Raw genomic sequence first — 16,512 nt, forward strand, 5'->3', positions numbered from 1 at the left:
TTTGGATCGGATCGGCCGCCGATATTTGCAAAAAAATGCGTATCGGCAAGGCATGGGAAAATGCCGATCCAGATCCAGTTTTTTCCAACGCACCGATTTAAATAATACATTCCACTTTTCTGCTGCTCCCTTATTTCCGTTCCGCATTTTCCAGCACACCTTCAACACATCCACAGGTCTGTGGATTGTCACGCAGTTGCTTTTAGCTGCTGGCATTACACGACAGACTCTTCTCACTCTTTCCTGTGTCTCCCTCTCACAGACAGCGAGCGCACCTTCTTACACACGTCACATACTGTCACGTCATACGTCACATACGTATACGCCCTCTTCCAGCAGAGAGCGAGGTAGCATCATGGCTAACGTTAGCTGTGATGCTAGCGCAGCCGCTAAGGTGCGCGCCTGCTCAAGCGTCCTCTGCGCACGGCAAATCTATGCCACGCACAAAATCAAATAAAAAAATAAGCGCATAACAATTTTCGACACACGGACACGACAGAGAAAACAGTTTTCGTCATCATTGTTCAAATATTGTAACGTCTGTCGAGGCAAACATTTCCACATCAACACCGTATGAAAAAAATAGTGATTTTTTTTTTTAGTTGTGATTTCCCTCTCTGCATGAAAGTTTAAAAGTAGCATATATTAATGCAGTATGAAGAAGAATGTTTTAATGTAGACACATAGAATCATCATACTGCTGTGATTATATGTATCAAGTGTTCATTCAAGGCTAAGGCAAAATATCGAGATATATATCGTGTATCGCAATATGGCCTTAAAATATCGCAATATTAAAAAAAGGCCATATCGCCCAGCCCTACTTTAATGATGCCATTTCTGTTTGTCATGTATAATTTTGTCTATTTTGTGTTTATCCTTGAATAAACAGGTCAGTTTCTTGTTACCAACCATTGTGTATTATTCAAACTCCCCTAATTCAAGAGTACTAAAACCCTTTTCAACATGATTCTGACAACTAAGTAGGCTAAATAACTTTAAACTTTAATACATGCTCGGATAGGCCAGTATCGGTCAGTATCGGTATCGGTCAGTATCGGTATCGGATCGGAAGTGCAAAAACCTGGATCGGGACATCCCTAACTTATACAACACATTTCTACAGCAATGACTTCTTTCGTGAAATCGTTTCAATCAGAAAAAAGTAATAATTAGAGGTCCAACATCCAACCTGTAAGGGGATTCCAGCTAATTCCCCTGTGTTCATAAGCTCCTCCTCCTGATCCAGCACAGTGACGGGGTCGCGCATGGACAGAAAGCCCTGCAAACAACAAAAACATGAACAAATCAGTAATTAAAAGAGGAATTCTATTGACAGATGTGGCTCGGGAGGAACGGATGAAATGAATAGCAAGACATACAGCAGATGATATACCGGTATACTGTACAACCCTAGTAAGGAATACCAATGAAACAACCTCAAGTTCAGGGAGGGCATCATTTATATAAACCACACCGCAAAAAGTCAGTGTTCAAAAACAAGGAAAAAAAATTACAAAAATTAGGAGTATTTTATTTGAACTAAGCAAAATTATCTGCCAATAGAACAAGAAAATTCGGCTTGTCAAGACTTTCCATAACAAGTAAAATTAGCTAACCTCAATGAACCTAAAAATACCTTAAAATAAGTATATTCTCACTAATAACAACTGTACTACTATATGCGTACGTATTTTCTATTGTTTCATTGAAAATAAAACAGCATTTGGCTGTCATCTGTTTTAATATGAGACACAATTGTGTCAAAGTCATGATTTTTTTTTTTTCATGCTTAAAATAAGAAATGATTACTTTAAAAAAGTAGTTTTATACTTGTGAGTGTTGATGACACAGCTTTGCAACAGTTGATATTCTAGTTTCAAGCATGTTTTACTCAATATAGGTCATCAAATCTCAGCAACAAGCTGTAATATCTTACTGAGATCATTTAGGACCAAAACCCTTAAAACAAGTAAAACACTCTAACATAAAATCTTATGTATGGCCGCGCAAGTCCCGGGATGCCCAAAATGTCCATAACACACCCAGACGAGTCCCACGGGGAGGGGGGATAAAAGTTGGAAAAGTCTGCAAAAGTCCAAAAAATGTTCTAAATACCTAACGTATTTTTCGGAGTATAAGTCGCTCAGGAAAATAAGTCGCACCGGCCGCAAATGCATAATAAAGAAGGAAAAAAACATATATAAGTCGCACTGGAGTATAAGTCGCATTTTTGGGGGAAATGTATTTGATAAAAGCCAACACCAAGAATAGACATTTGAAAGGCAATTTAAAATAAATAAAGAATAGTGAACAACAGGCTGAATAAGTGTACGTTATATGAGGCATAAATAACCAACTGGTATGTTAACGTAACATATTATGGTAAGAGTCATTCAAATAACTATAACATATAGAACATGCTATACGTTTACCAAACAATCTGTCACTCCTAATCGCTAAATCCCATGAAATCTCATACGTCTAGTCTCTTACGTGAATGAGATAAATAATATTATTTGATATTTTACGGTAATGTGTTAATAATTTCACACATAAGTCGCTCCTGAGTATAAGTCGCACCCCCGGCCAAACTATGAAAAAAACTGCGACTTATAGTCCGAAAAATACGGTAGTCATTAGTGTTTGCGGGATATTTACATTCATGAACAGAATGTTGGCGAGCAGTCGGAGACATGAATGGTGGAACATTGACATGAGTTCCTAAAACATTATTTTCACCTGTTTTCTGCTCATTTGTTATCTACTTATTTTGCAACCTTCAATTTTGGCAAAAAATTATGACGTTTATCGCATTTTGATGATTTTCTGCTTGGATGAATGCGACCGGAGCGCGGGAGCAATCACACTGCAGTCGCATAGCATATATATCCGATTTATATCCACATACGAAAGAGGCTTGTGTCGCATATGAACAATTTGGAATTGCACGGTTCACACGGACAAGAATAAATCTGATACAGGTCCCATTGGGGGCAAAAAAATCGGAATTGACCTGCAGTGTGAACGAGGCCTAAGACTAAAATCACACACAGAAGTAGTAGATTGAGTTTAAAGAGACACATCTGAGACTAAAAATCAGATCCAAAAGTCAAAGATTAGGTCTCAAAAGACACATCTCTGACTAAAAATCAGAGCCAAAAGACAAAGATTTGGTCTGAAGAGACACACCTGATGTAAGAATAATTGTATCTAAGTTATCACAATACTTTGTGTTGAAATTAGTTCCCGGCGAGAAGACAAAAGCTGTCTTTGAACCTACCAAGAAGAAGGCTTGTAAAACTCCACTGTGTAAGGGGGGAAGCAACATGAAGTTGTTCTGTTTCTTTCATGTATTGTAATCAACAGAAATATATTGTCTAGACCCAAGAACTACAAAAGCGAAGAGGAAGCAGGACCAGACTCCTCTCCAGGCACCGCTTCTTTGAACTGTTTTACGACCTTTTCTGTGAACTGTTTACGACCTTTTCTTTTGAACTGTTCTGTAACCAAAGGCGATGGCTGTTTATGACCCACGTCCCTTAGAAGCAGCTGTTGCCGTGTAATCAGGGAAAGTCCAAATAAAAGAGGTGGCGTACAATCTTTCGCCAGAGCGTGTTGAGACACTGCATAGGGTACAGTATCCAGACGTTTCTCCTCAATTCTGTCTCTGTTTAATTCCTTGCTTCTTGTCTCATTTAATAGATGTCATCAGTGTTTGAACCTGACACCTGAGACTAAAAATCAGACCAAAAAGTAGACTAATATTAGACCCCCTTGCAGTAGTAAATGATCTAGCCATATGTTTGGAGAGACACAGGAAGGAAGCCTTCAGGAAACTTCCCAAAAGTAGTAGTTCAGGTGACGACTGACCCAAAACAAGGGTGACTAAAAATGTTGTACGTCCGCTCTGACGAGACAGGTGAGACTAAACAAATCTGACACAAAAGTAGTAAGTTAGGATTGAGCAGATATAGGTGAGACTAAATCAGACCAAAAAAATCACTCAATCGAGTCTGAGTTGCAGGTGATACTAGTAAATCAGTAATAGGGTCAGATCAGAAAACTTGCAGGTGAGACACATACTAAGATCCAAATTCAGTCAGTCAGTCTGAATACTGGCAGGTTATGTGAATAAGACCTAAACAGAACGGTCGTGTCTGAACTGAAACAAGTAAGGCTAAAAATCAAAAGCAGAAGTAGTCAGTCAGGAGTGGTGAGAGTCGTGAGACAAAGGCCAAACTTATAATCAGACCCAATATCTATAGAGAAACAGATGAGGCTAACTATCAGACCAAAAGGTAACAGGTTGGGTTTGAGGAAACACATCTGAGAACTAAACCAAAATTAGTATGTGGAGTCTGATGCAACAAAAAAATTAGACCCAAAAGCAGTGAGTCGGGTCTGAAGATAGACACGACTGAAAAACAGACACTAAAGCACTAGGTCAGGTCTGATGTGAAACCAATGTGACCAAAAAGTAGGAAACCTATTTTCACACCCATCTGGACAGAAATATGAGAGAATGGTTCTGATAAGACACACACATAATATGTAGACATTAGGGGTGTAACGGTACACAAAAATTTCGGTTTAGGTCACGGTTCGGTTAATTTTCGATACAGTAAGACAACAACAAAATATAAATTTTTGGGTTATTTATTTACCAAATTTGCAAAATCTTCCACCAAAAATATTTTTCTTAGTGGAATATTTGATGTGAAGTAATCGGAATCTTGGATAGGTCAATAATTCATAACAACATTGATTTTGATTCAATATTATGTTTTGAGCAATGACAGTTTGAAAGGAAAAAAAGAGCTTTGTTTTATTAGTCAACATTGCAACTTTTTCTAAATTACATTTACCCTTTAAGCTTTTTCATTTCACTTTTTATTTTTATTTTAATAGTATTTTTAGAATGTACCGTGGGCCTTTAAAACATTAGCTGTGGGCCGCAAACGGCCTCCGGGGCACACTTTTGACACCCCTGCTATAGATAATAAAACATTAAATGTGATAAATCTATGGATAAAATGCAGAGCCTGGCGACGCATGCACGTTTATCATAACTCTCTCTCTCTCTCTGTCACTGCCCCTCCCTCACCAATGCTGCTGAGCACACAATTTGTTTTGTTTTTAACCCCTTCTTAACCCTGAACGTACATTGAAAATACACGCAACCCTACCTCAAAATGCCGGACATTTGAGGCATTTAAGAAACTCCGCCCTGACAGCTCCGCAAAAGAGGACATGTCCGGTGAAAAGAGGACGTATGGTCAGTCTATCGTAGCCCGTTAGCTGCTAGCCTGCCGTGTGTTGTGCCTCGGTGTGCATTGTTTACACAACGTGCGTTACGCTACTTAATATGTCCGTGTGGAAACTCGTTCGGTACACCTCCGAACCGAACCGGAACCCCCGTACCGAAACGGTTCAATACAAATACGTGTACTAGTAGACACTGAACAAAGAACCAAAGGCAGTAGGTCTGATAGAAATCCAAACAATAAGCAAAAAATTGGGTCTGATGATGCAATAGTGAGATTGAAACAAATTAGAGCCAAAGGCAGAATGTCTGGTCTGAACAGAAGCAGGTTTGCTTACTTCAATCTGCTGAGCTTTCTTGCTGGCACAGGGGATGAGGAGGAGAGTCCCCAGGGCAAAGGCCAGCAGGTTGAACTGTGCGAAGCCTTTGGCAATTCCGATTAGTTCCAAATTCAACAAGAACGGACACCTTGGAAAAGATAGCAAGCCCAAAATAAGTACAGACAGTCAAACAAATGCTTTGTGGGTAAAAGGAGACTGGGAATATCATATTAAGGAAATATAAAAATGGTGCATGTAAGGGAAAATAAAAAAAAGTGCATACTTTAGGAGGAGAACAAAGGTCCTGTAGAGTGTTGCTTGTTGATCAGCGCTCAAAGGCAAAGAAGCTGTAACCAAACCAGGCATTAGTTTCCGCTGAATGGTTCAGTTTAATTGAGCTTAGCTCCTTCCCTTGAAGTACCACACAACTAGAGCAGTGGTCCCCAACCACCGGTCCGTGACGCATTTGCTACTGGACCGCAGAGAAACATGAAATAATTTATTTACGACTGCATTGTCTCCGACTTACTTTCGCCTGTCCCACTATACTGCAAAAACTGAAATGTAAGTAAGATGAAATATCTCAAATAAGGGTGATATTTGCTTATTTTCTGTCTGATAAGATAATTCTTCTCACTAAGCAGATTTTACGTTGGAGTGTTTTACTTGTTTTAAGGGTTTTGGTCCTAAATGATCTCAGTAAGATATTACAGCTTGTTGCTGAGATTTGATGACCTATATTGAGTAAAACATGCTTGAAACTAGAATATCAACTGTTGCAAAGCTGTGTCATCAACACTCACAAGTATAAAACTACTTTTTTAAAGTAATCTTTTCTTACTTCAAGCATGAAAAAAAAAAAAAAATCATGATTTTGACACAATTGTGTCTCACAATTAAAACAGATGACAGCCAGCTGTTTTATTTTCAATGAAACAATAGAAAATAGGTACTCATATAGTAGTACAGTTGGTACAGTACAGTAAACTGACAGTTAATATTTAAACATTTAACATGTGACATTTCAAACAATTTTGAACAGAAATAGTTCATGCACATTCAGATAAATTCTTCAAAATTACAATTAAAAAAAAAATTTGGCCGGGGGCCGGGCTGTATATATGCGCACTAATTGACTGAAAGAGCACGCACTTGGCGCGATGATGTCATGTTATCCATGGAAAAATGCATTTTTAGACCATATGATTTGCCTGAGTGGATAGGAAATCCCGAGAGTAACAAGCGGTTGCCTTGTTGCCTTTCCATTAAGAACAATAAATTAGTTTTTAGTATAAGTTTGCTGGTTTCAAGAAAGCGCATATCATTATGTCAAAATAATGGCACTAGCATTTACTTCATTTAAGAATATTTTTAAACATATTGAGCAAAAAGTTCTAATTTTTTTTTTCTACCAAGAAAAGTGCACTTGTTATTAGTGAGAATATACTTATTTTAAGGTATTTTTGGGTTCATTGAGGTTAGCTAATTTTACTTGTTTTGGAAAGTCTTGACAAGCCGAATTTTCTTGTTCTATTGGCAGATAATTTTGCTTAGTTCAAGTAAAATACCCCTCATTTTTGTAATTTTTTTTTCTTGTTTTTGAACACTGACTTTTTGCAGTGTAGACACACCAATAAGCTTGTTTATAGATGTACAAATAAAGTCCTCAAATTGTGACATGATACAATGCACCATATAAACTATAAATGTGACAGATTATAGCCAAAGGCTGATTACCCTCTGCATCTCATTGCAAAAAAACAAGCCCAGGACTCCCACTAATTCAGCGTTATAGTGAGTTGTATATTTCATGCACTTATTTCTGTTGTGTTTATCTGGCATGAAAGGAAAGCCGGTCCCTGAAAATAATGCCTACATTAAACCGGTCCCTGGTGCAAAAAAGGTTGGGGACCACTGAACTAGAGTATTCTAATGGAAGGAGTGATGGAAACAAACAAATGTGTTAACTACTACTGTGTTTATTATCAAAGGAATACCTGAAACAAAAGGTGCAAGCAGCACACTCTTCCAGGTCCTGGAGAAACTAGAGATCTGGAAAGGGAGGACAGAATTAGGCCTGTCAGAATAATGGAGTTCGATGTATATACAGTACGTACATAATGAGTGGTACCTCAATTTAAGAGTGTTTTGAGGTAAGAGATCTCTCTCAGCAAATTGTTCTGTTTAAGTTTAGAAGTAGAAATTTGAAATGCAATCATTGTTGGCATAGCAAATGCCACAGTGAACCAAAACATCTGGTCTTAAGGCTGGTACACACAAAGATTTTCTAAATCTTCAGTGATTTTTTTTATGTTACAGACACAAAAGATAAAAAACCAGGCATTGAGCCGTTTATATCTTTATCTGTATGGTGTGTTAGGATTAGAGATGTCCGATAATATCGGGCTGCCGATATTATCGGCCGATAAATGCTTTAAAATGTAATATCGGAAATTATCGGTATATGACTTTTAAAATCGCCGCTGTGTACACGGACGTAGGGAGAAGTACAGAGCGCCAATAAACCTTAAAAGCACTGCCTTTGCGTGCCGGCCAAGTCACATAATATCTACAGGTATTCACACACACAAGCATACCTGCCAACTTTTGAAATCAGAAAAACCTAGTAGCCAGGGTCCAAGGGCCGCAGGCCCCGGTAGGTCCAGGACAAAGTCCTGGTGGAGGGTTCAGGGCTTCGCCCCCCGACGCAAAATGATTATTAGCATTCAGACAGGTTAAAATGTTGCTAAAACCATCACTTTTCTATCAGTCACAGTGACTTTTCAAAACAAACATATTACAGCAAAAATCATATGGGTTGATTGGCATGTTTATTCTGTAAGCTAACTTCAATAGTTTGAAATTATTTTGACAGTCAATGCCAGTTATCCTGTCAACCTTTCACAAGACTTCAATTTGTTAATTGAAAGTATAAACAGTATAAACACTTTTTACAGTAAACAAATGGTAAAACAGTACTAAACAATTCCATAAAAAAAAAAATTGGTGTCATTATTAACTTTCTGTCCAAGCTTGTATAATCTACTGCCTTGTCCAATTGTAAAAAATATTCTGTGCCTAAAATTCACATTTCTATCACAATTATCATACTGTAAACATGGTAAGCTAACTTCATTAAAATTAATAGTCCTGTCAATAGCATGGAATTACAATTCAAATGTAGTTTTTTTGTAAGCCTTTCAAAAGAATTCAAAATATGAAAAAATAATGAAAATTAATTTACCGGTAAGCCATCAGACACTTGAAAAGTGGCACATATCACATCTCTAATGTAATCATTTGAACTTTTCAACAGAAATAGCACTGCAAAAATATTAAGGACATACTTCTGTATTTTGGTAGTTATGCTGTCAACATTTAACAAGATTTCTTCAACTTGGACTTGAAAGCATAAATAGTATAAACACTTTTAACAGTATGTCGTGCTGTGAAATACAGCCGACAGGATTGCGCACCAAACACGAAGCAAGGCCATGGTGCAGGAGAACAAAGGACTTCTTTCATTTAGGGTTTGTGATAAACCATCAAACTCATTCGTTAAAAGGACTCTATAGTAATATAAAGCGAATTTTTCTGGACATTATCATGCAAGAAAAGTTTATTTTTGGGACTGCGATCACCGCGTAATGATTTTTAAAGGTTGCATTACAAACATTTAACTGTCCCATGTGATCAGCCAGTGCGATTGGAAGTCCATGCTCAATTATTGCCTCCGTAAATAAAACTTCGGCATTTATCACATCCAAAGAATCTGTTTGGGCGACGAAAAACGTTGAAAGTTTTCCACTTGTATCGCTAGCAACGGCATTAGACTTGTGTTTTTTTGTCCCAACGTGGTCTTTTACATCGCTAACAAGGTGCAATTCGCGTAGTTTTCACCCTTTTTTTTTTTAAATTAATGAAAAACCGTATTTTTTATCACTGCAACCGTAACCCGGAATAGGTTGATGAAAACCGTACGAATTACGGGAAAACCGGAGTAGTTGGCAGGTATGCACAAGCGAATGCAAGGCATTTTGGTCAACAGCCATACGGGTCACACTGAAGGTGGCCATATAAACAACTTTAACACTGTTACAAATATGCGCCACACTGTGAACCCACACCAAACAAGAATGACAAACACATTTCGGGAGAACGTCCGCACCGTAACACAACGTAAACACAACAGAACAAATACCCAGAACCCCTTGCAGCACTAACTCTTCCGGGGCGTTACAATATACACCCCCCACACCTCAACCCCGCCCATCTCAACCTCCTCATGCTCTTTCAGGGAAAGCATGTACCAAATTCCAAGCTGCTGTTTTGAGGCATGTTAAAAAAAAATAATGCACTTTGTGACTTCAATAATAAATATGGCAGTGCCATGTTGGCATTTTTTTCCATAACTTGAGTTGATTTATTTTGGAAAACCTTGTTACATTGTGTAATGCATCCAGCGGGGCATCACAACAAAATTAGGCATAATAATGTGTTAATTCCACGACTGTATATATCGGTATCGGTTGATATCGGAATCGGTAATTAAGAATTAGACAATATCGGATATTGGCAAGAAAGCCATTATCGGACATCTCTAGTTAGGATTATTCACCGCAGCACTCCACAAAGTGTAAGCCGAAATCTTGCACAAACAAATGTGATCAAAAATTAAAGAAGATACTTAGCAACCACCATAGCAATGGGTAAAAATAGGCAACATGGAAGAAGACATAAGAGAGGAGGGAATGATGGTGGTCTTAGGACTGTTAATGACAGTAGAATCCTGAACAAAACAAAAAGAGAAGACTGTAAACAATCAAGGAGCCGACAGGAACACTGGCTTTATAATCTACTGAGCGAGCTCAAGGTGAGTTTTTTTAAATGAAGGTAACGGCTGCTACGACGGTTAAATATGACAGATTGTTTACAATAACTTCCTAGACAACTTTGCTTTCCAACCATGGCAAGGAAAATACGTGAGTGTGCAGGACAGTGCTAAAAGGTGAATGCTATTCATTGAATTAAATAAAGAAATCATCAAAAACATGATAGTGTTGCAAACCTGGCAGAGCCATTTGAGCATTTCACTGCGAGTCTGCATCATACTGAAGCAGAATGAGTACTGTTAGAATAATTGTTTGTAAGTTATCACAAAAAACTTTGTGTTGAAATGAGTTCCAGGCAAAAGGACAGGGGCTGTCTTTGAGGCCTACCAAGAGTAAGGCCCATAAAACTCCACTGTGTAAAGGGGAGAGCCACATGAATTATTTTCTGTTTTCTCTCACGTATGGTAATCAACAGAAAGATATTGTTCTAACCCAAGGACTTCAAAGCGGACAGATGGCAGGATCTGCCCAATTTCCAGACGAACTCTTTTTGAAGTATTTTACGAACTCTCTTTGAACAATTTTATGGAACTCTTTTTGAACTATTTTATCAATCAATCAATCAATGTTTATTTATATAGCCCTAAATCACAAGTGTCTCAAAGGGCTGCACAAGCCACAACGACATCCTCGGTACAAAGCCCACATAAGGGCAAGGAAAAACTCACCCCAGTGGGACGTCGATGTGAATGACTATGAGAAACCTTGGAGAGGACCGCATATGTGGGTAACCCCCCCCTCTAGGGAGACCGAATGCAATGGATGTCGAGTGGGTCTAACATAATATTGTGAGAGTACAGTCCATAGTGGATCCAGCATAACAGTAAGAGTCCAGTCCACAGTGGGGTCAGCAGGAAACCATCCATTTTATGGACCTCTTTTTGAACTATTTTACCAACTCTTTTTGAACTGACCTTCTCTGTGAATTGTTTACCACCTTTTCTGTGAACTTTTTTGGAATCTTCGTCCTTTGGAAACAGAGGTGGCCAAGTGGTCAGGGAGGGTCCAAAATAAAAGAAGGAGGCATACAATCTTTTGGCAGAGCGTGCTGGAGATTGTAGAAGGATACAATGTCCGGGCGACTGTCATCAACATATTGAGTCCAAATTGAATTCTGTCTCTGTTTAATTCTTTGCCTCTTGTCTTGTTTAATAGATGTCATCAGTGTTTGAACCTGACAAGTACAACGCCAGCCAAGATTGTTAAAATAATATCGAAATGGCAGACATTAAGTTTAGAGAAGCTGCTGATGGTGTGTTTGGCGGAGAAACAGCTGGAAGGAGATAGAATTCCGCTTTCCAACATAAATTATGTACATTATCATGACATTACTTCATATAACTACTGTAGTTTGTAGTACATTTTATTGTACTGTTTTTATACAATATTTCTTACCTAAAAGTTTTTGTTTTTTTTTATTTAAAAGGCATGTTAAAATTGTGTTGTTTTGGGGGATTTTGAGATACAAGTGTTTTGAGTTAAGAGCTCCATCACAGAACCAGTTAAGCTCGTAAATTGAGGCGCCGAATCTTAATTTTATGTGAAACACAACCTCCCAAAGAGCAGGAACGGAAACCACTGTTTCTAGCACATTCTGGAGATCGCTAATCTGCAAGAACAGAGAAACATGCGTGTTATTTTCCTGCAAACAACTTCATATTATTCATTGTCAACAGAGCTTATGGCCAAGTGTATGAATCAATGCACGATGCACATGTCCTCACCAAGTTGAAGCCAAGCATCTTCTGAAGAAGACTGGTCCACAGCTGCGTGTCGTACACCTTGTACTCCAGGCACAAATCTGCCACCAAGCGCACAGCCTGAAAATAGTAAGAAGGTGTTTTGGTATGACAGATCTTGTGGGGAGTGCAAAAGAAAAAACTGAATCAAGGGGCCTAACTTCACTTCAAAAAGTGAAATCTAAGTAAGATGAAATATCTCAAATAAGGGTGATATTTGCTTATTTTCCTGTCTGATAAGATCATTCTTCTCACTATGCAGATTTTATGTTAGAGTCTTTTACTTGTTTTAAGTGTTTTGGTCCTAAATGATCTCAGTAAGATATTACAGCTTGTTGCTGAGATTTGTTGACCTATATTAAGTAAAACATGCTTGAAACTAGAATATCAACTGTTGCAAAGCTGTGTCATCAACACTCACAAGTATAAAACTACTTTTTTAAAGTAATATTTTCTTATTTCAAGCATGAAAAAAAAAGTCATGATTTTGACAAAATTTTGTCTCATAATTAAAACAGATGACAGCCAAATTGACTTTGCTGTTTTATTTTCAATGAAACAATAGAAAATACGTACTCATATAGTAGTACAGTTGGCACAGTACAGTAAACTGACAGTTAATATTTAAACATTTAACATTTCAAACAATTTTGAACAGAAATAGTTCATGCACATTCAGATAAATTCCTCAAAATAACAATTAAAAAAATTTTGGCTGAGGACCGGGCTGTATATATGCTCACTAATTGACTGAAAGAGCACGCACTTGGCGCGATGATGTCATGTTATCGATGGAAAAATGCATTTTTAGACCATATGATTTTCCTGAGCGGCTAGGAGACCCCTTAAGAACAATAAATTCGTTTTTAGTATAAGTTTGCTGGTTTTAAGGAATGTAATGCCGAGCGCATATCATTATGTCAAGATAATGGCACTAGCATTTACTTAATCCAAGAATATTTTTCAACATATTGAGCAAAAATTTATTTTTTTTTCTACCAAGAAAAGTGCACTTGTTATTAATGAGAATATACTTATTTTAAGGTATTTTTGGGTTCATTGAAGTTAGCTAATTTCACTTGTTTTGGAAAGTCTTGACAAGCCAAATTTTCTTGTTCTATTGGCAGATAATTTTGCTTAGTTCAAATAAAATACCCCTCATTTTTGTATTTTTTTTTCTTGTTTTTGAACACTGACTTTTTGCAGTGTTGTTCCAGAGGCTACATTTTGAGAACGCTAAAAACACGAGCCGGGTGATGTGACAGTGACATAATAATGTAAGATGAAGAAAGTGGGACAAACTATGACAGTTTAAATGTACAGTGTCACCACACTTAATGCAGAATCAGTGGGACCATGTTAGAATAATTATGTGTAAATTATCACACAACTCTTATGCTTAAAGTCCGTTGCTATAGTTATTAGCTGTTGTGCTCAAGCTGTACTTTTTCTGTCTGTGCAAGGACAAAACTTGTTATCAGCTACAGCATATGAGGGGTTTTGTTTGTCTTAGCCCACTAACAGCCAAGGACTTCAAGGACCTCAACGAAGATAAGACGACAGCACGCAGACGAAGCAGAGACAAGGCAATCACAAGGCCCCCAGCACATTCCGTCACGTATTGTGCGTACTGGAAGCTGCTTTGCATGAAATGTGTGGCCACTCCTTTTAGAGGCGGCCTCAGTGATGTAACCAGGGACCTCCCAAATAAATAGAGGAGCACGTGGGACTGTTAGCTCAGAGCGTGGTGGGAGATTGATCCCAAATTGAACTCTGTCTCTGCATGATTCCTTGCTTCTTGTCTGTTTAATAGATATCATCAGTGTTTGAACCTGACAGACCATCGTCCTTCTTTCCCTGCAATTTATTTTGCTAGCTTACCCTAACCGCGCACATTGATGGTGGCGGCTCAATCAAGTACGATAGTCCACAATGGTGGAATTAACGATTCTTCCAAAATAAAATACCCAAAAGACAAAAAATAACATGGCCATAAAATGGATTTCAAACTTCTTTGCGGCCTGCAACTGGAGGTTGGGGACCGCTGCTCTATATGACAGGATTGCTCTGCTGTATTTAAAGGGGATCTATGATGATTTTTAATTTACATTTAAAACACTTCCTTGTGGTGTAGATAATGTGTATTAGGTGTGCTTTGTGTGATTGTTTTCCACAGTCACTTTTATAACCCGTTTTTTGAGCCTTTCTGCCCGCTTTCCCAGATTGCAAATGAAACCACGACCCAGCCTCTGCAAAAGTATCATAATTTACGTTGAAAAGATATATTGTATAAATATTCATGCAGTCATCACCGCTGTTATTTTCCGGACACAGTCGAATATAAACTTCCTAAACATTATATAGATCAGCGTTTCTTAACCATAAGGTCCAATTGTTTGGACGCAAGCGCTCCCTATAGCCCTATAGGGAGCGGCTTGCGTTCAAACAATATTTGTTTCTCAGCTGCAGCGGTACACAGGTGTTTTTCCGCCACTTGGGGCAGTAATGACAATCTCAAACAGAAAAAGTCTGGGGCTAAAAATCACAGACAAGTTTCTTAAGCGCAAAAATATAACTAATATTTTCGTTTATTTATTTTAGCACACATCATTGTATGTAAAATGTACTTTTCGTGAGTTATTTAAGACTCTCTTCTTATCCAGTATATTTGGTTAGTACTTATTTTTGTAATCAGCCAGACCTAAACCTAAGGTTTATGTGTTAGAGCAGGGGTGCTCATTACGTCGATCGCGATCTACCGGTCGATCTCGGAGGGTGTGTCAGTCGATCACCAGCCAGGCATTAAAAAAATAGTCCTAAAAATGAGCGATCATAAATCTTCACTATGACGTCACTTTCGTCACTTGATTGACATTCACGGCACCCGAGGGTCTTCTGAGATGACGCTGGTTGCTGCCAGCTCATTAAAATTACCGACTGGAAGGCGAGAAACACTTTATTTCAACAGACTGGCACCGTACCTGTCGTCAAAACTCCAAAGACCGACTGCACAGTTGCACAGTTGCGCTAACAAGCTAGCAAGCTACGGAGTTTGCCGACAATGTATTTCTTGTAAAGTGTATACAAAGGAGTACGGAAGCTGGACAAATAAGATGCCAAAAACCAACCACTTTCATGTGGTATTGGACAGAAAGGAGGACTTTTTTTCTCCTCCATTCGAAAATGCGGACGTTATCAGCACCATTGTCTGATTCCAATCAATGCAAGTCATCACAATCAGGTAATACACCAACTTATATTCTTGTCTTCATGAAAGAAAGGAATCTATATGTGTTAAACATGCTTGTATTATCTTTAAACACCTGTAACTTGTTAACAATATTAACTATATGTGTTAAACATGCTTGTATTATCTTTAACCACCTTTAAGTTGTTAACAATATTAACTATTTGTGTTAAACATGCTTGTATTATTTTTAACCACCTTTAACTTGTTAACAATATTAACTATATGTGTTAAACATGCTTGCATTATCTTTAAACACCTTTAACTTGTTAACAATATTAACTATATGTATTAAACATACTTGTATTATCATTAAACACCTTTAATGTATTAACAGTATTAACTATATGTGTTAAACATGCTTGCATTATCATTATACACCTTTAACTTGTTAACAAAAACATATATTTCATAAATAAGTAAATATAAATTATATATATGAATGAGGTAGATCCCCACGACTTGATCAATTGAAAAGTAGCTCGCCTGCAGAAAAAGTGTGAGCACCCCTGTGTTAGAGGAACAATCATCTTTGGCATTACAGTAACACATGGTTTCATATCAGTTGACAAGGTTGTAAACTGTAAGTAGGTTAGATATATATTTTTTATTTTTTATTTTTTTTGACGTTGGAGTCTGCGCGTCGAAAAAGACCTCAACGGCGGAGTGGGCGAATGATGGTTGCATAGAAGCTCCACAACGGTCACAAAGGCGGGAGAAGGCTGCAGCAAAGATGGGCCCCCAATTGTCTTGGTCTCCATGCCATTGGACCCTAGCCTTCTCTTTGCCATGGACAGTGTGGTGGCTGTCTGTGCACCAGTCTCCCCACTTTAAAAAATTCCACGCACAGGCGTTCTCCTGACGGCAATCCCACCAACAGGAGGACAATCATACTCGTTTCGAGTGATCGCCGACGACGAGATATAATTATTGAATACAATTAAAATCAAGCGTAAGATTACTAATTCGGTATTAATATTTGAGTGGGCCACGACCTACTAAGTAGGGGTGTAACGGTACGTGTATTTGTATTGAACCGTTTCGGTAC

General features: G+C 38.1%; 1 protein-coding gene across 2 annotated transcripts in view; it reads right to left on the bottom strand.

Moving 5' to 3' along the window:
• Positions 1–16,512, bottom strand: part of kntc1 (kinetochore associated 1) — a 124,268-nt gene that overhangs the window by 41,208 nt on the left and 66,548 nt on the right. For both annotated transcript variants that reach the window (XM_061932964.1, XM_061932956.1), the window contains exons 53-58: positions 12,203–12,298; positions 12,031–12,087; positions 7,584–7,638; positions 5,870–5,933; positions 5,605–5,734; positions 1,193–1,282 (exon numbers count right to left, since the gene is read on the bottom strand). In XM_061932964.1, the coding sequence (XP_061788948.1) occupies positions 1,193–1,282; positions 5,605–5,734; positions 5,870–5,933; positions 7,584–7,638; positions 12,031–12,087; positions 12,203–12,298 (492 nt within the window). The remainder of the gene's footprint in view (positions 1–1,192; positions 1,283–5,604; positions 5,735–5,869; positions 5,934–7,583; positions 7,639–12,030; positions 12,088–12,202; positions 12,299–16,512) is intronic.

This window comes from Nerophis lumbriciformis, linkage group LG03, assembly GCF_033978685.3.
Source record: "Nerophis lumbriciformis linkage group LG03, RoL_Nlum_v2.1, whole genome shotgun sequence".
Lineage (NCBI taxonomy): Eukaryota > Metazoa > Chordata > Actinopteri > Syngnathiformes > Syngnathidae > Nerophis > Nerophis lumbriciformis.